This window comes from Haemaphysalis longicornis, unplaced genomic scaffold (genome assembly GCF_048455015.1).
Source record: "Haemaphysalis longicornis isolate Haplotype H1 unplaced genomic scaffold, Haemaphysalis longicornis Haplotype H1 scaffold_8, whole genome shotgun sequence".
NCBI classification, from domain to species: domain Eukaryota; kingdom Metazoa; phylum Arthropoda; class Arachnida; order Ixodida; family Ixodidae; genus Haemaphysalis; species Haemaphysalis longicornis.
In genome coordinates, this window is record NW_027526445.1 from 104,701,480 (window position 1) to 104,727,997 (window position 26,518).

The 26,518-nt window shown below is 45.1% G+C and overlaps 1 protein-coding gene across 1 annotated transcript; it reads left to right on the forward strand.

Moving 5' to 3' along the window:
* Positions 1 to 19,037: 19,037 nt before the first annotated feature.
* On the forward strand, positions 19,038 to 21,196 carry LOC144150074 (3-alpha-hydroxysteroid sulfotransferase-like). Its single transcript, XM_077681885.1, has 2 exons — positions 19,038 to 19,560; positions 20,522 to 21,196. The coding sequence occupies exons 1-2, from the start codon at positions 19,105 to 19,107 to the stop codon at positions 21,008 to 21,010; spliced, it is 945 nt and encodes a 314-aa protein (XP_077538011.1). The 5' UTR covers positions 19,038 to 19,104; the 3' UTR covers positions 21,011 to 21,196.
* The last annotated feature ends 5,322 nt before the right edge of the window (positions 21,197 to 26,518 follow it).

The following is a 26,518-nucleotide window of genomic DNA, read 5'->3' on the forward strand; positions in this document are numbered from 1 at the left end:
GCCAAGTTCGCTGGCTTAAGAACCTAAGAACACTTTTCATTGCAAAGGTCACGGAGCAGTTAGTTAGTGAAGAGATATCCCAGCCTCCGAACTGTCTGGGCAAGCCCAGTTTTCAATTACGCTGCATGGTTCGACCAGAACAGGAACATTTCACCATGGGATCAATCGCGTGATTGCTGAAATGCAGCCTTTTTATTTATTTAAACTGTTTGGTAAAATAGGCGTACACAACAATTTAAAACAATCAAAAACTTATTATGTAAAACTGACGTCTAACACACTCTTTGCGCATTTTTTAACAATTCGTTTTTCACAAGTACTTGTAGTCGTAAACTTATTATTACAATTATTAAAATAAGTCGCTACTTTTATTTGGCAATGCATATGAATTAAAATGTAAACTTTTAAGACCCAATTGGGCGCAGTTTGCACAAGTCGTGTTAAGCTGGAAGAACACCTGAGCTGGCAGCCCATCTTCCTTCGTGGGATACCCGCCTGTTGCACCTAACATGGACTTACCGAATTGCCGCAGAAAGGTATATATGAATAAAAGGCCCACATCGTTTGGGTCGTAGGCATTTGCATGTTGCCCTAAGCGGACCGCATTATGGCGCGGTAATAAGTGGGGCACCCTTGTTTGTGAACTCGGCGGCGGAAGCACGAACTCGGTGGCTGTGCTTCACACTTTTGACGCGAAAGAAGTTCATTTGGGGATTAGAACAGAACGCAATGTGTATCACGCCACGAACACTGGACAGTGCGTTCAGGAAGAGCACACTCATGTTCGCTCGGTATGTTTTCTATCCATTTTTTGTGAGCTCATAATGTGGCACAAGCCCCCGCGCAAGCCTGGCTAACGCCTGGCACTCCTTACTAAGGCGCACGCACCAGTTCGCTCGGTCTATTTTATTGGTATTCTTTGTTTGGTAATGCTGAACGGCGGACCTCAAAGCCTAAAACCCTCTGTGGTCAAAAGCGAAGGAAGGATGTTTCATCAGTATAACAAGGGGCAGCAGCGAATAAAAATAAATTTTGTTCTAAAATAACCGCACTATGACTGCGCACTATGACTGCGACTAATTTTATTACTCATCCCACTCTAACACAGGTAGTTGCATGATTTCCACGCCCAAATACGAGCGACATTCACCGCAAAACCTGCGTGCCCGTCAAAGCAGCTGTCACTGTCAGTGGGCACTACCGCCGAGTAGACATGTTAGAGATTTGGTTAGTGATGTTGCGTCGCGACCAAACGGGAGTCAGTGAATCGGTAATTCATCTTGAAGACAGAGTTATTGTCCCTTGAAAATCTGGATAACTAAGTAATATGTTTTGCCATCATTCAACATAAACACATATTTACCTGAATGGTGAGGCTAGCGGGGTTTCTAGCAAAACAAATCTCATGGCACAGTCATGTACAGCCCAGGCTGAAACGACGGAGATGCGGCTTGGAAACATCAGAGGAGCGGCCAAGCCGATTTAACACAACAAGCGACAAGATAAAACATTCATTCGAGGACCATTTGCCGTTATGCCGCCTAATAAACCAGCTTCCTTAGCCAGAAAATACGCATCGCGGCAAGTGCCCGTGTGAAAGCTGCTATGTGGTGTAAGAGACAAGACCAGTGAATTTGCGGAGAAACAGCGAAGGACACTCCCAACGACATCTTTCATTTAGTAGCGGCTCTACGTTCGCGTGGCGGTGACGGAGTACGGGTATTTTTCAGATGCGCTAGCGTCGCTTCAGCTTTCGCTCTACATGAAGGGTGATTAATCTGTTTGCACCGCGCTGTGATCGATAATTAGTGTGTGGAAGACCAGCAAGCATTTAATGGGTCTACTTTAAATTAGCTCGAGCTCTTAGCACTTTTTTCGTGTTTCTGCAGTGGGCGCCGTAAGTCCGCACGAAAATTATTTCTGGCTAAGCAACTAGGAACAAGGTATTCTAAAAAAAGCGGCTTTTCTCCACGCTGTGAAGGTGGTGGGACTGCGAAGCTGTAAACGACACCCAGAATGATTACCCAGCTAGGCGTCACTTGACTTCACGCACGTGGCTCTAAATATCTGGCACATCAGAGGCCCACGTGGCTACCCTCTGAACGGAACAACTCGGCCAACTTGTGGCAAAAGTAGATGCCTTCTTTCTGTACTCCGTACCCCGTTTAGAGGTGCCGAACTAGAAACAAAAAGGCGCATAATTTTTGCGGCCTGCCACGCGCTACACAGGCACAGTTTCTCTCAGATGGGGGAGGAGACAGCTAGCAAAGAGGTTTAGTTTACTTGGCTGAGGTTTATTTCTTATACGTCTGTTTTTAATGTATATAACCACATCAGTCCCTCTGTCATGAGGACACTGCTGAGTGCTGTGAAGGAAAGTTTGACATCCACCTAAATGCAGCCATACGGCTACAAAGGAAAGCTATAGAGCTTTCTCAGAAACTTCGCAGTTGAAAAAAAAATCGTCCTGGTCCAGGATTCAGGACGAACTTTTCTTCAACTGCGAAGTTTCTGAGAAAGCTGTATAGTTTTCCTTTGTAGCGGTATGGCTGCATTAAGGTGGAGGTCAAACGTTCCTTCACAGAAACTTACTCCACCTTGGGGATTTCCCCTAAATCTGGTCGATTAACTGCTGAGTGCTCTTCCGAAAAACTCGCGAGCAACTTTTCCTTGTTTTTTATGGCCTCTGTAAAAACATTATCCTCACTTCACCTCGATTTAAAGAAGAGATGTTCCGTTGCAAACCGTTTATATTGACTTTTACTCAATAATCATTGGCAACTAACAGCTAAGTTACTAATACAACTACGTTTAGGCGCAACGCAGCCAACAAAGACATGGCTTTCGATGTTGAAACTCTACAATGCTCTTTTCATTTGAATACGACTTTTATTTTTTAATTAAGCGCAGCTTAGAAAATCACTTTTCAGGGGTTAGAACTAAGCCCTTATTTATCTTTTTAAATGTATGGTATCACACTATCCACGATGCTGTTCGTACAGGAGGTAACCTAAATCATAAAGCTTGCCGCGTACCTAGGATTTTTCCGTAATTTTTCTTTCTTTTGCGACTTGTACATGGACAAACTTAAGTAGGCTAGCGCGCAGAAAAGCACGATACCATCTTATATTGTGGTCACCGCAATTCTGAGAGCTTGCCTACCGGTATGCGTATGCGTACTGTATGCGTCACATGAGGTGTCCATCAGGGGTCCAGTGGAAATTGCGTTGTCTCTATTCGGCCGCTTTAATGGAAGTTGTCGAACTGTCATCATATCTTGCGAGAAAATACTCATCAGCGTTGGTAGGGTTGTCCTTGTACACACGATATTCATAGCGAAGCAAAATCTTACCAAGCTGAATCGAATTCGGCAGGGCTTCTTCTAACATGCGCTTTTCATTTCCTTCCTCCAAAGAGCCAGGGGTGCTTCACGTAATTCTTCTCTTCGTCAAGAGGCAAAAAATCACAGAAGGTCATTCCTGATACTTAAAAGGCGCTTTTCTGTGATACCGAGCTTCGTTCACATGCTACGATATTCTTGTTCATCTTTTAAGAGAACTGCAAAATCAACCAATCTCGGAATCGCTCCGCTGCGTTAGGCCTCGGTCCTCGTTTCTGTATAGTGTAACACTTTCTATTAATTTCCAAATATTTACAATTCAACTGTCCAAAGACCGTAGAGCACATTTCCGAAGTAAAGTTAAACCATGTAAAAGTGCTCGAATCATTCTTGTTTTCAGCGCTGATCGTCCGCAAGAAAGCCGTCTCCATGTAACGCGAACACATTATGAGATGGGCTACATTTTGTTGGGCAGGCCAGTGCTCTAACAACGCACGCCAGCTTTTGGAGACCCTTTGTCGATGCGTTTGTGATATCCTAACCAATTATTTACGCCAGCTGCGTACTTAAGCCACCGCTGCCCGGTGAGTAATGAGCATAAGCTACATCACGGCGTTCCTATTACCTGGCATGATATTTTTGCAAGGGCAAAGAACTTTACCGTTTCTACCGAAAGGACTGATCAGCAATTCAAGAAATCCCAGAGAGATAAATTCTTTCTTGCCCTCTCACAAATATGTAGAAAGATAAATAACTGCTTTCGATTAATTGAAATTACCAAGGAAAGTGTATGAATGAATGAATGAATGAATTTATGAATGAATGAATCAATCAATCAATCAATCAATCAATATCAAAATAATGGTGAGATTGCCAATCTCCAACAACAAATAATGCCTACGAATGATAAGTCCCGCTGGAGCTCAAATTCGCAGCGCCTTTGTGCAGCCATCGCCAAATGTAATGAGGAGAATACGTGCTATTAAAACTAGGTGAGAAAAAAACCGTTGCTATCGGCTACATGGTCGCCGGAGTCCGCGGCGGTCCCTCCTCTCTGCGCTAATGCGGGAGCGGCCGCCGCTCTGGTGCTTGGCTTTTTCGTAGAGCGTGTGCTGCATTTGTAGAGCTAACATGAGAACCGGGTAAAATTTTCTTTCGACTTATGAAACGACACGGGTTAGCGCGTGTCCAGTCAGTACGGTTTAAACGTAGAGTAGCTAGTGACTTGATTTTTGCTGGTGCATGTCTTGTGGTAGGATAGTGGTGCATCGTCTGCTGGTCCGGTCGAGTGTTCCGTCAATTTCACTGGCAGAAACTTGTTTAGGGCGGTCGTCTCCTGCCATCTTTTTGTCATCAGTGCGACAACTGTTCAATTCGTCACGGGGTATTTTTCTTGTGTTTCTTACTTCCTTCCTGTGTTAGCCCTTTGGGCATCGATATTTTATGGGCATAAACTAGATTGATTATCGCTTGTATAGTGTTTATTACCCTTGAAATAATCAGGGGCCCTATATGAAAGACGAATAATAAAGGCACTTGCTTTAAAATGTGCACTGACCGCCTTTCCAATTCGTTCGTCTTCAACAACACACAGTATTCACTGAGCCAGACGGCATGTACATATTTTAAGAACAGAGCTGTCTTAAAAATAGGGTAACAGCGCAACAAAGACGAAACAAAGAAGAAGGGGAAAACCACGAGCGCTGTCCCCTTCTTCTTTTGCAGCGCTCGTGGTTGCCCCTTCTTGTGTTTTGTCTGTTTTGCGCTGCTCCCCTATTTGTAATCATGCACCAACTCGCCCAAGCCTTAACCGTTCAGAGCTGTCTTGTTCCACAGAAATACGTCCGGCGGGGAGAGAGATCCAGAGCGCACCTGAAAGCGTGCGTCGCGGTGACCACCCGGCGTCGCACAGGCTTTCGCGTGGGCTTACCCCACATGAGGACCGCGCGCCTTCAGCGTCATCGTCGTCTAGTGACCGGCGCGCCACGGGTTTGCCCGCCGGAGATGATGACGACGAATATGTCAAGCGAACACTCCACAATCGACATGTTGAGGCGGCCACTGGACCAGTTGACGAAGAAGTGGAGGACTCCACAGATGCCAGCACGCGCTACAAAAGTATTTGCCCTGCGCGGCTGTGCCGTCGGCAGTTGGCGACGAAAGTCACGACGACCACTGCTATTGAATAAAACACTGTACATACTTAATTAATCTTTGCTTTACAAGGCCGTCCAAAACTGCTTTGCTCTGCTGGAGTCTCGCTGCTCCCTCTGTCCTTGCATCCGCTATCAGTTTGGGGAGAAGCTAGGTCGATCCCCCGCTCTGCGGTTTCTCCATACTCGCGACACCAGTCCAAGTGGCAGTAATTTCTTTTGCTTTGCGAAAATTTCCAGCCGTAATTTCTGTCGCCACAAAATATAGCAAGGAAGACGTTGTTTGCCTTGCATCGTCTTATATAAAGCAATGTTTACCGCATCGAAGATAAGGACGTTGACCAAACGAAGCGGGCGCTACTTGTAACTGCTTTATGTGGAAAGGTCCAGACATTGATGCAAATGGCAGAGAGGCGGAAATGGGATCCACGCTGCAACGACGCACATCAGAGAATTTTTTCTAGAAAGAAGGCGCAGCATTCTGTTGACAGTAATAAAGAGCGAATTGGGATTGTTACGTGGTTTTGGGTTTTGAGTTGTAGCTACGTTTCTTGAAAAAAATTACGAAATTCATGTTCTTAACCAGTAAACGTTTATTCGAAACGGGAAATTTGTTGTGCACATGCCTCGAAAAACGGAATGTTGCAGACAGCTCAAAATTTATAGAGTATAAAAGTATAGAGTATAATGTTCTGTTTGATGTGGGGTGAACCTCTCTTGGAAAACTGGCCATATGTGGGTGTTCGCTCTACCTGCCTATAGGGCCCGAGTACTCTTCCAAAGTAACTACGTGTGACGAAGCGCTCCCAATCTCTGTGCCCGCTGGGTTATGACGCAAAGTGCTGTATTGGGTAATACAATAATTCTTTCAATTATGAGACAGGACCTGTAGCGCAATATCCCCATGTTATAGCTGATCCCAAATATTTAAATACGTGTAAACGTGGTGGCCATACCCGATACATTACAGCTGTGTCCGCCGCACAGTGCGGAAGTGTGGCTTTTTTCAGGCGTCTTTAAGAAATTTACACAAGGCGTGTTCCCGCGGTATTGACAGGTGGTATAGAAAGCACGTACAGTGTTTCCCAATTTTTTCAAAGGAACCTAATCTGGCAAAGGGTAAAGATTTGAGGTCAATGTGGTGTACCTAAAATATATGGGACGCGAGAACTTTGATATTCGTATCTGGCAGAGGGTAAAGATTTGAGGTCAATGTGGTGTACCTGAAATATATGGGACGCGAGAACTTTGATATTCGTATCTTCGCGGCGGACGTTATGAAATACGATGATTTCATGCAACACGCGTGTATTACGCAGCCCATACACTGGCTCCACCGATAGTAGGTGAACTCTGTTTACCGCCAATAGGTTTCCAGTGGCCCGGGACTGTGTATCTGCAAAATGTATATTCAAACCATGTTGCAATAAACTCATTTTCATTGATCCGTGCCATCAAGAGCTATTTTAGCGAACGTCTCGCGGAAGTGGAAAGACCAAAGGTGACCGCCTTTTCCATTAGGTTACAGAGTTATGCTGAACTTATGCATGTATTTATGTATACATTCAAATATTCGACACAGTGTGAAATTGGACGTGAACGACGATCCCCGTCTCAAGTGTTCCATTTTCACGTGGTAAGCATTTCCCCTTCGGAGGGCCAGCGAAGTTCGGAGGTGAAGGTCAACTGGTTACCTCTTACACAACGTTGTTTGGTTTTTCGTATCCACAAAAATCCGTACATCCCAAACCATTCCGACATCAAGTGACGTTTCGCAGCAATTTCCCGGCAAGTCGGCTTTTGAAAAAAAAAACATTGCGAGGAATTGGTTATCGAGGGTTCACATTATTGTGCGTAGAAGTCGCACTTGAGTGGGCTTCCTCGCGCTTTCGTTCGCTCTTTAGCGGTCACAGCTGACCGGATTCGTACGGTATAAACGGGCCGAATTCAGTTTTTGGTGCAGGTTGAGAAAACGTTTTATAGGCTCTTTAAAACTGAGGTATACCTTAAATATATACAGGGCCATAAAATTACAGTGCGATGGCATTGGCTTCTACAAAAACATTCGCAAGCGTCATCAAAGTACACGGGGGATTTTGCCCTGCTCATTCTTTGTATCATGATAAATGGTATGCGAGAGCAAATACTCATACCTGCTGAGCACAGCGGCTGTCTGTCCAACAGCTCATATTCAGTTCAACGTTTCAATCTGGAGGTGGTTTTGAGGAAATGCCAACTTGCAAGTTTTATTCTTCATTACGGGCTGAAGACAATGTCTGCAGAAAAGTAAGGCGGTTTTTTGGTGTTCTCCGCACTCTCAGTGCGTCCTTTTTGTTGCGTACATTGTTCTGGAGGCGTCAACTTTCAGCCCAAAATTTTTCTATTTTAGAGACGCACTCTTTCAACTATTTTATTCCATAGCTTTACTTTAAGAAATAGTCCATGACGGTTTTTTTTTTTTTTTTGCGGAGAACTGAGCAAAAAGGGCTCGTTTGTTGGCACGCGACAATCCCACAAGCGCAAAAGTATTGCCCGGATCATCGTAGAAAAAATTGGCCGCGTATCTGCTCCGTTCGTTGCAACTGTCGACAAAAAACCATAGTCTTTATCGAGTTTTGCCAAGTAAATGCCTCCCTCCACTTTCCCGCTCACCTCTCATGTTGTTCCCAGTGCGTCGCGCTCCTGCCAAGGTAAAGACGCCAAAGGTTTGCTTAAATCATTTTAAATTTGCTGCTTTACACTGCTCCAGGCCGGGTGTCTCGATGCCAACACTGCCGTACGGCGGAAGCGCACACGAATCGAGGCGCCCTACTTCAACGTTGATAGAACCAGGTTGCTCCACTCAACGTGCGTTCCCAGAAGAACGTGGAACCTATATAGTGGAACCTTTCGTAACTGTTGCCGGTTGATTTCTTAAAATGGCACAAGAAGCTATAGTGGCGCGGGCGATTGCAGGCGACAGCGGAGTGATTTTTTTTCTGCAGTTTATGGAGTATTTAATTTCACATAAATCAAGCATGTATGAAATATAATAAAGGAACACTGCAAATATCACTTCTTCATTAATTTGGTGTGTTATATTTGCGCAATGTCTTGTTCTTCAATAATTTGAGAAGTATGAACATTACACCGGACTTAAACGGGTAGATTGGCAGGCCTTGTTTTCTTTGTCAGGGAGGTTGAATCGAGTCACAGACGGACAGACAGACAGACAGAACAAAATTTTTGGGATTAAGTAGCCCAAGAAACACTATCGTCTTTAAAACTCCTCTAAAACGAAAGGAGCGTCAGCGGTTTCATTTACGGTACGACGCACCGGGCATGCCCATTGCACGGGTCTTCTTCGTCGGACGCCTTATCCGCCACTGCGAGGGCAGCGCGGTGATAACCCTGAAATCATTTTAATGGCCGCTGACACCACACCATTCACAGCGCAACGTTGCTTCAAAAAAGCACCGTTGCAGCAACTTCGACAGCGCAGCGTTGGCGTGGACGGGTGGGCCTCCGCGACAGCAAAAGCGTTTGCTGGTCGCTGTCACTCTAAAATCGCGTGAAGATGGTTGAGACGGTGGCAATACGTGCTCCGAAAACTCTTTTCAATATTGCTGTCCTTGATTTGCCCCCAGTTCGATTGAACCGGTGCGCTTGGAATTTAGCGTCGAATTAGAGAATGTTTGTTGCCTTAGGGCTTCCTTGATTTGCCCCCAGTTCGAATGAACCGGTGCGCTTGGAATTTAGCGTCGAATTAGAGAATGTTTGTTGCCTTAGGGCTATGTGCATTTGTGAAGGGAGGGGGTGGAAATGACTATATTTCCGAATTTCCCGATTATTGAGGGCCGATTTAACGATATTCTACTCTACTTCGAACGGCTTCTTTTCTTCTTGTACTTCATATCCACTTTCGACTACACTATGTTTACGTCTACTTTTTCGCTTTTATTTCCCTGTCTTAATGCGCGAATTACGTCAGAAAAGAAGGTGGTAGGCGACACAGCCTCCCTTTACTGACTGGTGTGCGCAACTTTAGCGCGCCTCTTCTGCTCAAGTACCACCACAAACTAACATGTCGTGCGTTTACATTCCACATTTTTGGGCCTGTTGTGATGCGAATACATTATTCCCAAAAAGTTCCCTATTCTTGTCCAGTCCCCAATGTGGGCATGGTCTACGAAGAAAGGAACAAAACAACTTTCCTTGTTCCACTGGAAACTTGCCGGTACAGAACAGTCTCTCAGCATTGGGTTGCTACCGTGGAGACCTGCTACCAGCTATATTTATTTATTTTTTAGTCGCGACCACTTTCTTAACCAAACATCAACGGCGCTTAGTTCTCAGAATGGGGCAGTTGAGACTTTCGCCTTAAATGCACTTCACCGCGCTACTAGAACTTGCAATTTGGTACTTTATCATCGGCGACCATGAAGCGCGACAAAAATTAGACACAGGACCTGACATACAAGGACAGGCAACCTTATCAGGTTGAAGGTTGAAGGTTTAACGCGCGTTGTACGTTTATATTGTATTGAAAGCAATAACTCATTGGCATAGCTACAACCTATTCCCCATTACACCGGTTTTTCTCCCCTCTCGGCAAAGCTGTGCATGTACAGCTTAATAAGCTCCCACCTCTTCACTGATACGCCCATTATCGTGAGAAGGATGGAAAACTGTGGCAGGAAGTTTCGCATTCTTTATGTCTTAGGGGTATCTTAATTCACTTGGGAGTAAGTTACAGCTCAACATTGGTGGCACTTTCCGTGCTTAGCGGCCATGCCATGACTGAAATGTCTGAACTGTCATAAGAATTTGCAAGTCTTCGGGCTTTAGCTGGTTTGCGTTTGGAGACCAGCTTTCCCATTAAACTTTTCGTATGTTTTAACCCGGAAAATTTTACGCCTGTGTTGTAGTGTAGCGCGTACGCGAATAAAGATACACATAATCTATGCGCCGTTCCAGATGTTGTTATTATTACCACTAGTTATTTGTTACAGGGGTGTTTGAAACTGAGAAATGCACATTCTCCAAATATGAGAAAAAGGCATGAGCAGCACATTTAAAGCGATGTCTTTTCAAGATGGCCGTCTTTACTGTGCTTCTTGAACACGCAAACATTGGTCTCGGTCTGCCTGTTTGTCTGTGCCTTGACGCGTTTATAGAGCCACACCATTCAAAGCATGTACGTCTGGTGGCTTTTTCGTATTTTTCAACGTTGTTGAGCCAAAACAAAATATTACGCATTATCGAACAAGAAACCAATGCATAAGTGGCATTTGGGGTATTTCTTTGCTGAAATAGATGGATTCTTGATTGAATAAAAAAATGCACCCAAAAAACTACGAACGCGGACTTCAGCGGCTTTCTAGTGGCATTTTAAGAAATCGAACAGCAGCGGTAACGAAGGTTCCACTACATGGTGGTTAGAACGCACGTCGAATATGGTGTTCATATTCACTCGCGCATCCTCCATACTGCGGCGCTGGCATCGAGGCACCCAGCGTGGAACAGTGGAAAGAGATAAATTTGAATCGACTTAATCAAACCTGTATCCCGTTTATAATGTAAGGAATGAGACGGTAGAGGAACAATACGAGTAGTGAGCGGGAAAGAGAAGGGCGGAATTTACGATGCAGGGGCACCAGACGACTATCGTCTTACGTCACTGTTTGCGATGGATTGATCAGATGCACGTCCGTTTTTATGAGCTTTCGGCGCAACGTCGTTGCAGAATTTGGTTCTGAAGTTTTTCGGCGCGATGTGGTGTGAAGGGGGAGGGCAAATATGATCCGCTTTCTTGTCATCTTCGTGCAGGTGTGGTCCTACTCAGGTTCAATAAATGTTCAAAATACGGAATAGGAACGGATGGCGCAAGAGTAAGCACATGAATGCAAAATTGAAACTCAAGCAACAGTCAATTTTAGATGCGACGCTGAGAGCATCTCTTGTCGGCGGCCCTGTCCTTCCTGCGTGCGTTCGTCGTCGTCGTCGGCGTCCGCACTCTCCTCCGCTCACCCCCTCTCCTGTCCGATAGCGAACACTCTCTCGGGAGGGGCATTGGATTGGATTCGATTGGATTGGCTTGGCTTGGCTTGGCTTGGCTTGGCTTGGATCGGATTGGATTTGGATTGGATTGGATTAAACTGGATTGTGTTGGATTGTGTTGCGTCATAGCCGAGGCAGACGCACTGGCCCCGGCGCGTGCCCAGGTGAGAGCGAACAATCTGTCAACATCTGCGGGTGTGCGGCCCAGCGCGCTCTCACTCCGCCGGTGCAGTACTCGCTTTCTCCGCAGTCTCCTCTCCTTCGGGCGCGCTGTCCATATAACCGGTGTGCCGCTCTCCGGCGGCCTTTCGGTCGACGGTTGCTCTCCGCTTGCGCTTGAACCCCCCTCAGCGTCGCATCACACCAGGGTTCCCGCGAGGGGAGGTGGGTGTAATTTTTGTGATTTGGGAATATGATACAGCGCATTTGTGTAGTGCTTTCTTGATGTAGATTGATAGAAGCTGCAACCTTGAAAGATAGGCGCATTTATTCTTGGTATGTGCCGGCCAGTTGCATCTCTGCAATCCATGCGCGAAGGAATTGGAGAAAGGGGTGGACACCAATGAGTTTTTAGTGATTGCAGTGGCGGGCTACGTAAGGTAGTAAAAGTACTGCTAGAATTTATGCGAAGCTGTCACCGCCTTTATATTTGGCTGGTAATGTTTCCTAACAAAATGAATATTGAGTCGGAAAGAACACAGAACACATTTTAAGTACCTTGATGAAGCAAAACATTATCGTCTGCAACAGTCTTTTTAATCCGGGCCGAAGCCATACTCCCAATATGTAGTATTTTCGCTTTCGGCAAAATTTAATAAATTATCCTCATACCACACTCACTTTGAGGATGCATCGCCACCCTTTATGCGAAAGCACTATACAAATAAGCATACGCGGTGGCTCGTATTCAAGGTCACGGGCAATGGATGTGCGAACGCGAGAATGTCCACTGGAACAAAAAAAAAATCGAAGAATATGGTTCGTGAACATATCATTGTTGCGCAGCTGTGGTATATTCGGAAAGTCACGTTTCGAATCTTTGTTAGTGTTATTGAGACAAGTTACAATATGACGTGCATGGAAAGGAAGTCTACTATGCATGGGTTCCGGTTCATGTTTTCGCGTTCGCATTTCGTTTGTCCATGAATGTACATACCTTAACAATTTAGTAGAAGCTTTCTCCTCGGCACATCGTTACTCTTTGAGGTTTTTGTCGGGAAGATAATGTCCAGAAACCTTTGTACCCCTCTTGATGGAAATATGAAGTGCAGAGAGAGCTAGAGATTAGCCACAAGAGTAAGATACGCCTTTCCGCGAAAACACGACGTCCACTCGCGTCTACGTCGTCGAGGAGGCCCGTAGTCGTATTTCTGTGCAAGAAAATTGGGTCAGAATATTTCGTGTTCTGTTTGCTAGAAAGCTGTAGCTGCAGCCAGGTTATTTCGCACAACCTAAAAGCCCTTGCCTACCAATACCTTCAGCTCTCGAGGCACGGAACTGAAGACCACCCGCACAAATACGGCCGTCGCTACAATTTTGTCCTTGCATGACCAAGAGTACCCGTAGAAAACGACCCCAAGCCGGTGACCTAACCAACTCAAGAAGCGAAGAGGAAGAAACCCTGTTTTGTCGTCTGCTTTCTCATTTTTAAAGCAAAAGATTTTCTTAATAGAAGTTTCGTTTTTTCATCAAAGTTGGGCGATGAAAGTACCCGTTTTTCAGGCTTTAAATCATTGGTGCCACGCCTCCCTTGAGGGAAGGTGGACGCAGCATGAAGATACTGTACGCTTGACTTTTCAGAAGGCTATGACCCACACCTCCTACGCCTTCTTTAGTATAAAAGCCAAATTAACTCCTCATACAGTAAAACAGTAAAAATAACAAAATGCACTTTCTAGCACTCAGGGCGCCCTCACAAAGACGAGGATAAAGTGGTTTAAAGAAGGTTTTGGCTTCCTGATTATGACATCACGCGCAAATCGTTCTCTGAATTGCTTTTTTCGTAAATTTAAATAACGCGCATTCTACAGTCAAAGAGAGGTAAAGAGCCTAGTTCACCTTCCACAATTCCTTCAAGTGTGGGGCCAACACAGTGCGAATTGGTCAAATGTGGGAATCAGTAGTATCCTTCCTATACCTGCAAGCAAGACACGACTCAAACCATCGATCACCTGAAGTGATTGATGCTTTGTAATTTACAACTGAAAAAGGCAAATGGTAGCTCTATCCTGAATCTGCGAAGTATAGCTGAAAGTAAAAATAACAGCCTAGTGTCTGACTGTGACAGCATAAAACCTGTTTTTGGTTCATAGTTTAGCCTAGCAGTACAGCTAACATGAACTTAATGTTTGTGAGTTCTTATTACAAGACATTCGCTCCTCTCAAACATTTGTATGATCATCGTCATCTTAATCATCATCAGTCAACTAGTCATTGTGAGGGGTAAATCCCAAAACATAACCTTCCAAAATCTCTTGACTTGTGATGCGGGATTCCAATCTTTACCCTGAATTCCTTTGTTCAACTCTTGAATCGAGCAGTTTTCCTCCCTATACCTTCGCTAAGTCCCTCGTAGATGTTCTGCTACCACAAGGCGCAGGAACTGCCACTTTTAGCCCATAAATCCCCGGCTCTAGCGTTATCTTCTCCCTAATACTGAGGTATGGTGTCTTTAACTTGACATTTTTTCTATAATCCAACATGCGTCGATTCATTCTATAGAATTATTTTATTGTTCTTTTCTTGTTTCATCGGGGTAGCCTGCATTTTCTTTCCTGAAGGTGAGAAGTGAGCCAAATATCTGTCAGAGGAGTGTTGACCTGAAGTATGCATTGTTTTGTTACCGTTTTTTAAGTTACATAGTTAGCCCACTATTTACATTATGTAGTATTTCCCATAAACTTAGTCTACCCGCGCCATATCTTTCTACGGCAGATCTTTAATTCTGGGATGGGACCAGCATTATACCTTTATCAAGCAATACACATCAAACGCCGCAAGGCTTTCATTGCCCGATCTGAAAGTGTACCACTCAACATGTCTCTTTAGAGTTACGTTGGAGTTTACCTTAAAGTCACCTTTAGCTATACTGCGGAGCTTGGAGACAGCATCTCCTTAAGCTCTTTTTGCCAGTATTCCCCTGCCTCAATTCAAACCACACCACATCGTTCTCGAACATCAACACGCTCACATGTTATCCGCTCACAACTACCGAACTGCAACCCAAACTCTGCTACCAGCAGCTGTGGCAAACATCTTCACGTTTTGGGCTTACCTTTCCGAGAATAATTGCAAACACTGGTGTACAGTACGCACATTATGCGAGCCACCTTGAGCATCAATTATAGCCACCTCAGCATACCCGACTTACTCACTCTCACACTGCTGCACAACTCGCTCCACAGGAAAATATATTTGCAGAGAAAAAGAACCAATCATTCTTCAAACGCCCCCCTAGCTACCAAGGAACTCGGGTCATTTTTGGGACCTTCAATATCCTTTACAGCAACCCATCGCCTCAGCTCCTCTACACACTTTGCATCGTCAACTATAATCCGATTAGTCCGGTCCTAACCCCTTAACGTAGAAGACTGGGCGTCTTGGCACGTAATTTAAGGAAAACAGCCCAGAAAATGCAGACAGAGCGTGGACGACAAGGACTGCACAGTCGTTGACGTCCTCTGTCTGTGTTTGTCTTTGTTGCGCTGTTCTGTTTCTCGCTTTTATGTTCTCCCCCAGCTCATATCAATTAAATCGACGCACCTAAATTAACGCAACTATTCTACGACATGAACAACGTAACATGAGAACTTTAGGTTTAAATTCATGGTTGTGCCATTCGTGAACTTAAAAAATACGAAGAAGATACCGAGCGCACGTGAGCGTGCGTGTCGTTAGTATTGCCCGGCGTCGTGTAGGCGTGCGCGTAGGCTTATGCCACGTGAGGGGCCCGAACAACATACACCGAGCGCACATGAGCGTGCGCCTCGCGGCGATCGCCCGGCGTCGTCATATTCCGTGTTTGGGACCACTCAGCCCAGGTCACGTAGCGCGATCTCTTGCGTGATCTTTCTCGCAGTACACGATGAGTTGGCGGAGCCGGTTGCCACCACTTCAAGCGTGTGCTTACGCGGTCTACGTTCCAGGAGATGTGAGAGTTTGTGGACAAAATGACCTGGGCTTGCCCGTCGTAGAGACCTTTCAGCGGCAAGTTCGGAAATTTATGTCAGATGCAACAGCGGGGCCTCCGATGTAGAGAGATGGGCCGCCAACTCTGCTATTTCTCCAAGCTTCCACCACTAGCGGAAGGTGCACCATTTTTAAAGCAAAACTTTACTACTTTCATCCTGTGATTTCGTGGAGAATGCGCAAATAACCCGTTGACCGACGACACACCCCCGGCTTCAGACCCCTCGAAGAGCATCGTTTGATCCGCCGGGCCCAATGTTGGCACCTGCGGGCGCCGACAGCGGTCGCCACCACCCTCGCGGCCGAGGTAGCCAACCACCGCCGCAGCCTCCCATGCATGCGGGGCTGGGTCGGTTCAGGCAACGTGACTTGTATCGCGTCCAGCGAAGAGGAACGCTGCGGTAGCCATGTATCAATGCGGCGTTCGCCCGGCCTCATCCTGTGAGCGTTGCACGGAACCGAACGGCTTTGAGACGAGGCCGGTAATACAGCTAAATCAAAAGTTTAACCAAGCGAAACCTACCCTAAACCAGACTAAGCCAAGCTAATGCTTTGCATACCCCAGGCTAGCTGAGCAAAGCCGCACCAGGTTTGGAACTGATGCCGGCGGCACTCCATTCGTTTTCAACATGGCTTTGACGTCCGTCGATGAACCACCTAATAATGGAAACCGTGTGCATTACATACCCCATGTTACTTACACTGAAGCAGAACTTTGTGTGACTAAGGCCAATTTTGACATCCTAATGTGCGACTACACGGTGCAACTATAAGTCAAAAGAATATCCTAACTCACCGAATAAAAGCATTAGCAAACAACAAGAACACCACTACCACAAACCCTTTTCGCACAGATCATTCACCATTTTACGGCACTCCCCCTTAACGGTTAGGGCACTCACTCACATTGGACACCTGGTGGTCCAATGAGGCCTCTTCTCTGAAGAATCAGGCTCCTCATCCAGCTGCCGAACAGAATTCGCGCGCATTTATCTTCGCTGTTACCCCTACACCGACGTCACCCTTCCACGCTTCATCATCGCCCGATGTCCAGATATACTTTTATAAAAAAAAACTCCACTTCCTCTCACTTGCCTTCATGGCTGCTAAACCTAAACTTCCAAGATCTGCTGGGGTATTCTTCATCAAGTACCTAGCCAATGCCAGTCCGCACTAGAATACCCCAGGCAAATCACACGCCCCTACTACCACACCACGCTGGATGCACTGCTATTCCCCTACCAAAGCTTATCTGCGCCATCTCATTTTGTTTTGTAGCAATCTAACTCGCCATCGAAATTAGACTTACCCCGCGGCAGTCCCAAGATACAGCCAAATCCTCATTTCCCGGGCACCCCCACTCTACACCTAATCGCACTGTATGGACTCAGGTGGTCTTGCTCGTGCAGTGTGGTACGAGTAAAAAAGAATCATGGGTCTGCTCAACTCTTCCTGTAACGATACCCACAGCACTCCTCCACATCCCGCCAGACTCACGAGAAGGTCAAACCTCTTTTTGAGCTGGGACTCATTTCATCTGACTAACTTTTAACCCGCTTTCCCCAACAGCCCTAGATTCCGCCTTGCCACTAATTGATACTTTTCTCTGTCTCTAGTATCCTTGACTTTCCTCGATCACGCTTCCTTAGTACTACTGCTTCAGGGCGTTAGCAATGTTTTATAGTTATTGTATCCACGTTTGCCTCCATGTCTTCGATCTTTTCAATATCATTAGATTGAATTATTCTTTCAGGGCATCCCTTTTAATATCCTCTGAGTTACTTAGTGTATGACGTTTCATTTCTCGTTTTTCAATGCTTTAAGTGTGAAACCGTCAGGCACAGAATCCAACCTTTTTATTTTAATAATCTATAAATGCCGGCTGCTTCGCAAATTATTCAATTACCTGATTTATAACATGAATGTGATCACCTGTACAAGCATTTCTAAAATACCGATGGTTCTCTTGGATATTGGAAACTATGGTTGTCGCTTGATCCCGCGGGCCGAAATTCCGTAAAGTAAAAGCACCTCCCTGCACTGCATCTGTTTCTTTGTTGTGTTTAGCGATTTTATTGATGTTGCACCTCGCTGCAAAACGATAGGAAACATTGTACGCTAATGTGCTACAAAATATTTTTTCATCCTCATTTTCAAGACGCTGGCGTAATTTGAGTACTCTTAAGGAGGTTCTTAAAGCTGAATTTTAGGGTAATCAAACACTCGCCACGGATTACAGGTAGAAAAAACAGACTGAATTATGGCGATGCCAAACTGACACAATGTGCATATTTTTAAAAACTAGATGACAAAGTAACATAACCAAACTATAATTTCAAATTATCCACGTAATATAAACATTAATAATGGCAAGTAAACACGACCACCTTGTAGACTTAGCAATTAATAAATCGCAATGCTAACATGAGAACTTGCGCCACAGGTGCAAATGTTTCACGTCGTTCGCTTTCCATGGTGTCATCTAAACGTAAAATCAGCCGCATGCACATATTGGCCAGTTCACTGATGTGAAAGTATTGAAACTTTTCGTCATACTTATAGTCCTTCAAATTCATTCCATGTTCAAGGTTCGTTTTCATTTATTGCATGCCACTTATTGTTTGATTATTCGAAATTGTTTCTTAACCTGTGTGTGTTTTTGTTTGCGTGTTTGTTTTTTGCATCTTGATTCTACTGATAAAAGTTTTTCTTTTACGTATTCTTTCCCTGTAAGACTCCTTCCACAAGGAATAACAGTAGGTTCAAATTATATATTAAATATTCGCTCTCCTAACCCGGTAATGAAATTGGCTGCTTGAATGAATACGAAAATTTTCACGCTGTGTTTTCTAGTAGCTTCTATATATGGCCCGGAAACAACACTTTAGTGACATCCCCCGGACACTGTTGATTGACCATGATGGGTCGGCAACTATTTTTTGTTTAATATAAAGAGTTTCTACTACACCTCGCGAAGGGTTTATGGAGACCTTTATGTTTCCACGTTCTGACGCTCCCATAGCAGTTTGTAGTCAATAGTGCACGAACTGCACTCGAATAGAGTTCAAAAGTACAAAAAGAGCCCGGATGAATGGTAATAAGGTGATTTTCTGTTCAGAGGAATACTGAGAAAATAACGAAACGATCCAGTGTAATTAAGCAGTTTTTGTAGCCTTTTCGGTGACAATTAAAATTCACTGCTGGTCAAATATAAATACTTTCTTTTTGCAGTTGGTGTGGTTAACAACCGAAATTGGACAAACGGGATTTTCGATTCTTTTCAGCGCTATTTTTGTTCGCAAACGACCTTTCTGCGTTTTGAACTTTTTTGAGTGTTTACTTTTGTTGCCATGTTTTCCATTTGCACTTAAAGAGGACACCACCATGGACTTTGAGTCTTACCGTGACATTGACGGCGTCTGGATGCACAAGTTCTTCCGCGAGGAAAACATCCGGTCAGCTATGGAGTACAAGCCGCGGAGCGATGACGTCTTCATCGTTACATACCCCAAGTGCGGAACTAATTGGATGCAGTACATCGTCTGCAACATCCTCAGCCGCGCAAACCTTCCAGTTGACATCGGTGAATACACACTCAACTCACCCTTCATCGACTTGACTGGGGCGAAAGTGGTGGAATATCCTACAAGACGCGGCCCAATCTTGACACATCTCCCTCTTCATGTTTTTCCACCTGTCGACAAGCCAAAGTACATTTACGTCGCAAGAAACCCGTATGATTGCGCAGTGTCTTTTTATTATTTCATCTTGGGGATGACTCCGAAGTCCGTCACTGATGTCTCGTTTGGGAGATTCGTGGACGGGTTCATCTCAGGAAAGGTAGGTGCTGCCATCATTTTTTTCCGGCGGCCTGTAAATTCGTTCGAGAAGCCGCCATACAGCACTACATTTAGAAGAGACACTCGCTGCCCCCCCCCCCCCCATTCTTCCGACATCCTTCCTCCACTCCACCTCCGGCGATGACAAAGGTAATTCACGGAGTGTAATTAGGATTTAAAAATCTATATTACAACAACAACACTCAATCTTTATAGAGTAATTGCACATCATTGCAGTGTTCTAGGTTCTATACCAACTTCATCTGGTGGTTTATGACCACCCAGAAAAGTAGCTTGTCGCGGCCCCTACAGGTGCCTCTGCCGCGCAGTATACCGCATATCACGGCTGATTTAGTTACTGAAGTTTTATCTGATAGCACGTTCGACGCAGGCATCAATCAAAATGATGCAGAAGACGGGTGTAAGTGTTGAATAAAAACGTTTGTGTTCACAGTTATGCTGTGAAAAATTGCTTCAAATTGTTTCCTATGTCAAGCTTCAAAGAAGGGAAGGGGGTTTTCGCAGTGAGGAGTAAGCGGAAAGGTTTTCATTTGAAGCAGGCATCGAAAGCTCATCTTGCAAGAAGTCAACCTTGGATATATTCGATTTTTAAAAGTGGAATTTTTTAACTCTTCGCCAAAAATTTGAACTCTTCGCCAAACAACATTCGAGAGTGTTATTATGGCAGCAGAAAAAGGATTGACCTGTCAGAAGCATGAACAAGCGCCGTTATCTATTTTGTCTCCAAAAAATGAGGCGTAGCCCACAACAACCTCGAAAGTAATAAAGAACAGCACGAGATTAAAATAACAGTCCGGACAACACAGCGTCAACTAATAAACTCGAGATATATTTTTAATGACATGCACGCATTTCCACACAAAATCAATCGTTCGTTGTTTGTTAACAGAAAAAATTGATTGAATGCACATCTTATGCTGACTGATGTCTCTTTTATTTAGGTACTGTACGGTGACTACTTCGACCATCTGATACCGTGGTATGGCCACCGAGGCGACGCCAATGTCCTCTTCGTCACCTACGAGGAGCTCAAAGCTGACCTTAGAGGGCAAGTGCTCAGGATTGCAGAATTTCTTGGTGAAGAACATGGGAAAGCTTTGGGCCAAGACGAGGAATTGCTTATGCGCATATTAGACGCGTGCAGTGTGGCGCATATGAAAGTTTTCTTCAAGGACAAGCCGGAAGACCGAATGAAGAAAATGATTCAGTCCGCTTCAAGGTTATCTGGAGGCGACCAAACGCTCATGGAAAAGCCGCTAAGTTGGGACACGGAGAGGCACGAAGGCTGTGGATACGTTCGTAAGGGAGTCGTGGGAGACTGGAAGAATCATTTTAGCACCGACAAAATTGTAAGGGTCAAGCAGTGGATTGCGGAGAAGACTCGATGCAGTGACGTCATGACGCTTTGGAGCGCTTTGGACCTTCCTTGAAGACTTTCATGCGGAAACTGCACTTTTGGTTCAATGTTAAGATAGAAGGTTGAATCGGCGTTGCTAGGTTTGCCGTTAAATTATGTAGCCAATTTTACTTGTCCTCGGTACATGATAATATTTAATAAATATGATTGTCATCGACACGTCCTGGCATTTTATTCTGCTTCCCCGCTGAAGGAATCGAAGCTTCGCAAGCCACATCTGGCGGGAAACTATAGTTGAAGAAACGGTTGTGTTATGTAGGACCTTTTGATTCTAGTGTGTTGGATGCAAGCGATGGATTCAGCGCATTGTACTCGCTGCAGCTGGTATGTTTAAGACATTAAATAGCAAATTTGGCGTTGTTAAAAAAGTACATCTGCAAGTTATATTTCATTTCACGTTTGCGTTCCTTTTAGTATGCATTGGTAGAAAAGAAAACCACAAGTATTTTGATGCCTTTGTTGAGCGTTGCAAAACACAAGGAATTGACAGGCGGATACATCAGCAGTATGGCGGTCAGACTTAGTGGGAATACGAGAGCGCGTGGCGCGAGCTACAACCAGAGCATCCTAACGGCGCTTCGTGGAAACAGCGCGTATGCGCGTTGCGAGGGAAATGACAGTACAGATTTCGTCAAGCGCATCGGGTCATTAGACGGCAGAGCGTCTTCTGCTTCTGTCGAGCTGCCGCCGCTCAAGAAGCATTCGACGTCGCCAGTGGCCGTCGTGAACGGTATACATACTGCGTCACTGAAAAAAAAGGTTCAGACATTTCTTTTACGTACAAACGAAACGATTGATGCAGGGAAGCAAGGACGAATCGCAGTCTTTTTCTACGACGCGCACCGGCATTCTGCAGCCCTGATGATCGCTAGCACGAGCGGTCACTGCCAAATGTGAAATGTTTTCAATGCGCGACCAATTTGACGATACGTGACCCCCACGCGCATACGCAACCACCACAGAACTTTAATATCTGGGGGCGTAAATAAGGACGATGTCAGCTGATTACGAAACTCCTATGAAACTAAGCACGCGAGTCTCAGCATTGCGAGGCTTCTGTTCCTTATTAATTGTATCTTCGTGCGCTTTGTGCAATGTTGTCAATAACAGTCTCCTAGATGGCTCCTTAATTTGAATATTTTCTGTCATCAGATAGCTATAGCTTGCGGCATAACTATTTTTACTGCAGGGTGAGGGGGACCTTTATTGGGACCTTTGGGGAACCCACACGAAACTTCCTCGTCAGGGCGTCAGTAAAATATAATAATTTGTGCAGTTAAGCCGACCCGAACCCTTTCCGCTCTCATCCGCAAAATTATTTGACAGGGGCCGCATCACAGCTAAAAATATATCTTAAGTTTTTCGCATAGGTACAACTCTAGGTATTTACAAACTGTTTACATGCCGCTGAGGTCAACAGCAGTGCTCTTTAGAAGCACCCCAGAACTATTGCAGCAGACGATATCCCGCAAGTGATCTGTTACCAACATCCGGGCCACGCGCAGCGCGCGTCTCCTTCAGCGAAAAGAATACAACGAATGTCAGGGCGCAATTCCACATCTCGGGTGAGGATACACCAGTCTACGCTAACCCAGTGGACCTGGTTGTCGTTCCATACGTGAGTTACAGCAACTCTTAGTTCAATTCATGCTGCAGTTGAGCCAGTGTTGACTGCTTTAGTGATCCTTTTTTGCTTTTAAATGGAGATTCTGAAAACAACGCTGTGGTTTCTTCAATCAGGTTGGTTTAAATATTTGTTACGCCTATGCGGTTTCCACTTGTCTCGCAGCTCGCAGTGAAGGCTCGTGCTAGCGATCTTCACGGCTGCAGAATGCCGGGGCGCGTCGTAGACAAAGACCGCGGTTCATTTTTGCTCACCTGCATCAACCGCTTTGTTTGCGCGTAAAAATAATCTCAGAACTTTTTGCCAGCGCCCGAGTGTTTATTTTAGCTGTTCCCGGGGGGCCAATGGCAACGTCCACTGCTTCTTGAGCGGCGGCAGCTCTCAAGTAGCAGACGACGCGCTGCCGCCTGATGACGCGATGCGCGCGACGAGATCTGTACTCTCCCTTCTCCCGAAACGCGCATGCGCGCTGTTTTCTCGCGGCGCCATTAGACTGCTATAATAGAAGATCGCGCCACGCACTCTCGTGGTGTCACTAAGTAAGTGTGGCCGCCGTAGTACTTTAACCACCGCATGAAACCTCTTCGTATTCACTTACCTCTCCTGGTGCACGAAATGAGAGTAAAAAAACGTAGGAGGGCTAATGGTGGCCATTAAAAGGTTAATAAAATAGAATAGCGGGAGCAGACGTCGACGCGCTATTGGGACTCGTAAGAGACGACGACTCCGTGGAATGGGGTACTCTGAGTAATAGCACAGTACCATCGCTTACGTATTCTGCTTCGCTGCAGTCACGGGGCTTTACGCTTTCCCAAATCTCTAACCACTTGTATTGCATGTGCCTGGTAAGCACGCCACATGCCCTGCCGCAGCGTGTACACGTCGCTGCGTTCTTGTTGAGCATTCAGGGATGTGCCGGTATTACTGTGTTTAATTACAGTGGTGGAGAGAGCACATCGCAGAGTCGGTCCGTTGGTATGCCTAAATCGGAACGCGACCATTTATAACGTGTGTTATTTAATGAAATTTTGTGTGAATGTGATGTGCTTTTATTTTGCACTGTGCAGCCATAGGGGATACAACATTTCTGATAGGTCATGTTATTGTGTACACTGGAATTGTTGGCCAGTATTGTAGAAGGTCACGTGCTTGGGCACGTGAACTTGAATTTTTTTCACAAAAAATTGTCTTGAAAGTTTTTCCACTAAAAAATAATAAAGTTTATTCCACTTGAATTTATTCGTACGCAATATTGCGTACTCTGGGCTGCGGCACCACAATAAAACCGCATGACTCTTATGTAGTGTTTTTTATAAGTAATGAAAAGAATAATAGTGCTAATTCTCCGTGTTGGCTTCATCAAACTTTGGCCGGGTGGCAGGGATATTTGCTTTGCCGTGAGGGAAAGAAATTATAGAGCACTAAGTTTTATTTATTACTAATTTATTTCTTACTAGTGTGAAGGGTACAATTTCGAGGTTTGATCAAAGGAATGGACACTATAATTTTTCTTTCATTTTCGAGCAACATTGGTGTCGACACGCTGGCAATTATCACTGAATCTTCTATCCTTATCTTTGCAGAAATTTCCTCGCCAACGGCAGCAGTACCGTTTCTGCTCGAGAAATGTAAAAAAAACGCCAACACGAATGAACAGCTCCTTAAACACACAGTTGAAGGTTGAGAAGGAGAAAAGACACTCTCACCCGCAACAATTATCTTTGCTTGAATAATGTCAACTGTCTTACAAATTTGTTCTTTGGGCTGTGAAAGTGCCTATCAATTGCACCACGTCTCCATCCATCAATGGTGATATGCGGCACACACACACACACACACACACACACACACACACACACACACACACACACACACACACACACACACACACACACACACACATACACACACACACACCAGAAATCCAGACTTCAATTCTTGGACAGCACCTTTTGAACTATCTCAACATACAAAAAAATCATGTCTGTCTGTCACTCCAGTCATGAACTTGTCGCGGTTAAGAAAAAGTGCCCTACATCAGCTTATAAAATTTTCCCCACCTTTTTTTGTAATGGCATTGTCACCACTCTCCACTTTTTGAAGTTCAGGCAGGGGGAGAACAGCAAAAATTTGGCTCCAATGCACGCTCTCAAGGTGGTTGGACTGTGAAGCTGTAAACGGCACCCACAACGATTGCCCACGCGATGTCACTTCAATTCACACACGTGGTTTACAAGTACTGAAACCAGAAACCCTGGCTGCCATTACCCGGGATTCCCTTGGTCGGCGTTCGCGTAACCGAGCGAGCGAACGAACGCAGCAGCGACGGCCGAAGAAAAAACGGACTGGAGCGTCTTGCGAAGCGTGAGGAAGAAGGTGGCGCACCCGGGTTTCGCGATATCTCCCTCCCTCCCTCCCTTAGTATTGTTCCATGCGTTGCCGCCAAAGAGCGCACTCTGCCCTCTCCTTCCCAAGCCGCCGTTCCGTTCACCGCGAATCTAAATAACGCAAACGCCGTTATCTTTTATCACGATGTTTGCACTTCGCAGGAGAACTTTAAATGAGCGCAGGTAGTCGCCCCGCTGCTGTGCTCGTTTAGTAAACCTTCTGTCTCAGCGTAGCTTACTCGAACATAGAAAAAAGTGGGCGTAGCTAAGTAAGTAACACGACGGGATGTCGCTCAGCTTATCTAATCGCGTTTTGGTGCGATTCCTGGAGGTGCCAGTAATTTCTGTCATTTAGGTTGCGGGTTTTCCTGACGCGGACACGACACTTTCCTTTGCAGGTACAGGCGCTTGCTTCGCAGCGAAAAGCATTGGTTGTTTGTGCTCTGGGTTATCAACATAAGGAACGGTCGCTCTCTCCAAGACCTTCTTGTACAAAAATTTGTTTGAGGCCCAGAATTCGCATCTTACACATTGCCAAACACAATCGGTTTTATCGCCTCAATCTTACATTTGGAAAAGTACGAGAAATTGACCTCTCAAGTTGCAAAGACTAAGTATGAAATTTATTTGAACTCTTTTATTGAAGATGCGTAGACAAAACATTGCAAACATTTAAAAATTACACCTGTAAACGTAAGTTGGTAGGACAAGAAAAATGCTGTTTTTCTAGGAACAAAAAAAACTACAAACATTTATAAGTGCAAATTAATGTTTAAAAACCCAACAAAACCTATTACCGCTTATTTGCCGTTTATATTATACAATATAAAAATTTATATACTGAATTAGGTGCAGCTGCAACTAGTCGTGTAAAGCTGGAAGAACAACAGAGCTTGCGTACCCTCTTCCTTCGTGGGAGATCGGTTGTTGCACCTAAAATGGACTTCTGGACTGTATATGGCTGAGAGGCCTGGATCGTTTCGTTTGCGCCCATTCATATGTCGCCCGAAGTGGACAGCGTTGTCACCCGCTAAAACACTGGTACCCTGTTTAGCGATGTCTGCGCCTGAAGCACGAACTCGGCGTCCGTGCTTCACACATCAGGCACGAACACAGGTGAACTGGGGAGTAGAAGAGCACGCAATATATCACGCCACAAACGCTGGACAGTGTGTTCTTGAGAACATTCATGTACACTTGCTATGGTTTATAGGTATGTTTTGCCTTCTCATCAGGAGGCGCAGGCCCACGCGTAATTCTGGCTGATGTATGGTACTCCTTACGAGGAGCACGGTCCAGTTTACTCGGTCTTATTTGTTGATATTCTTTGTGTGGTAATGCTGTACACCAGAACTAAAATCTTTTGACAGCTCTACTTCGCTTTTTACAGCGTTACTGTCAAAAGCGAAGTTTTAAGTCGCATCGGAAGGAATGTATCATCACTAAAAGAAGAGGCAACAACTAATATTTTTAATTTTCGCACTAAAATATGTACACTAGGACTCTGTTG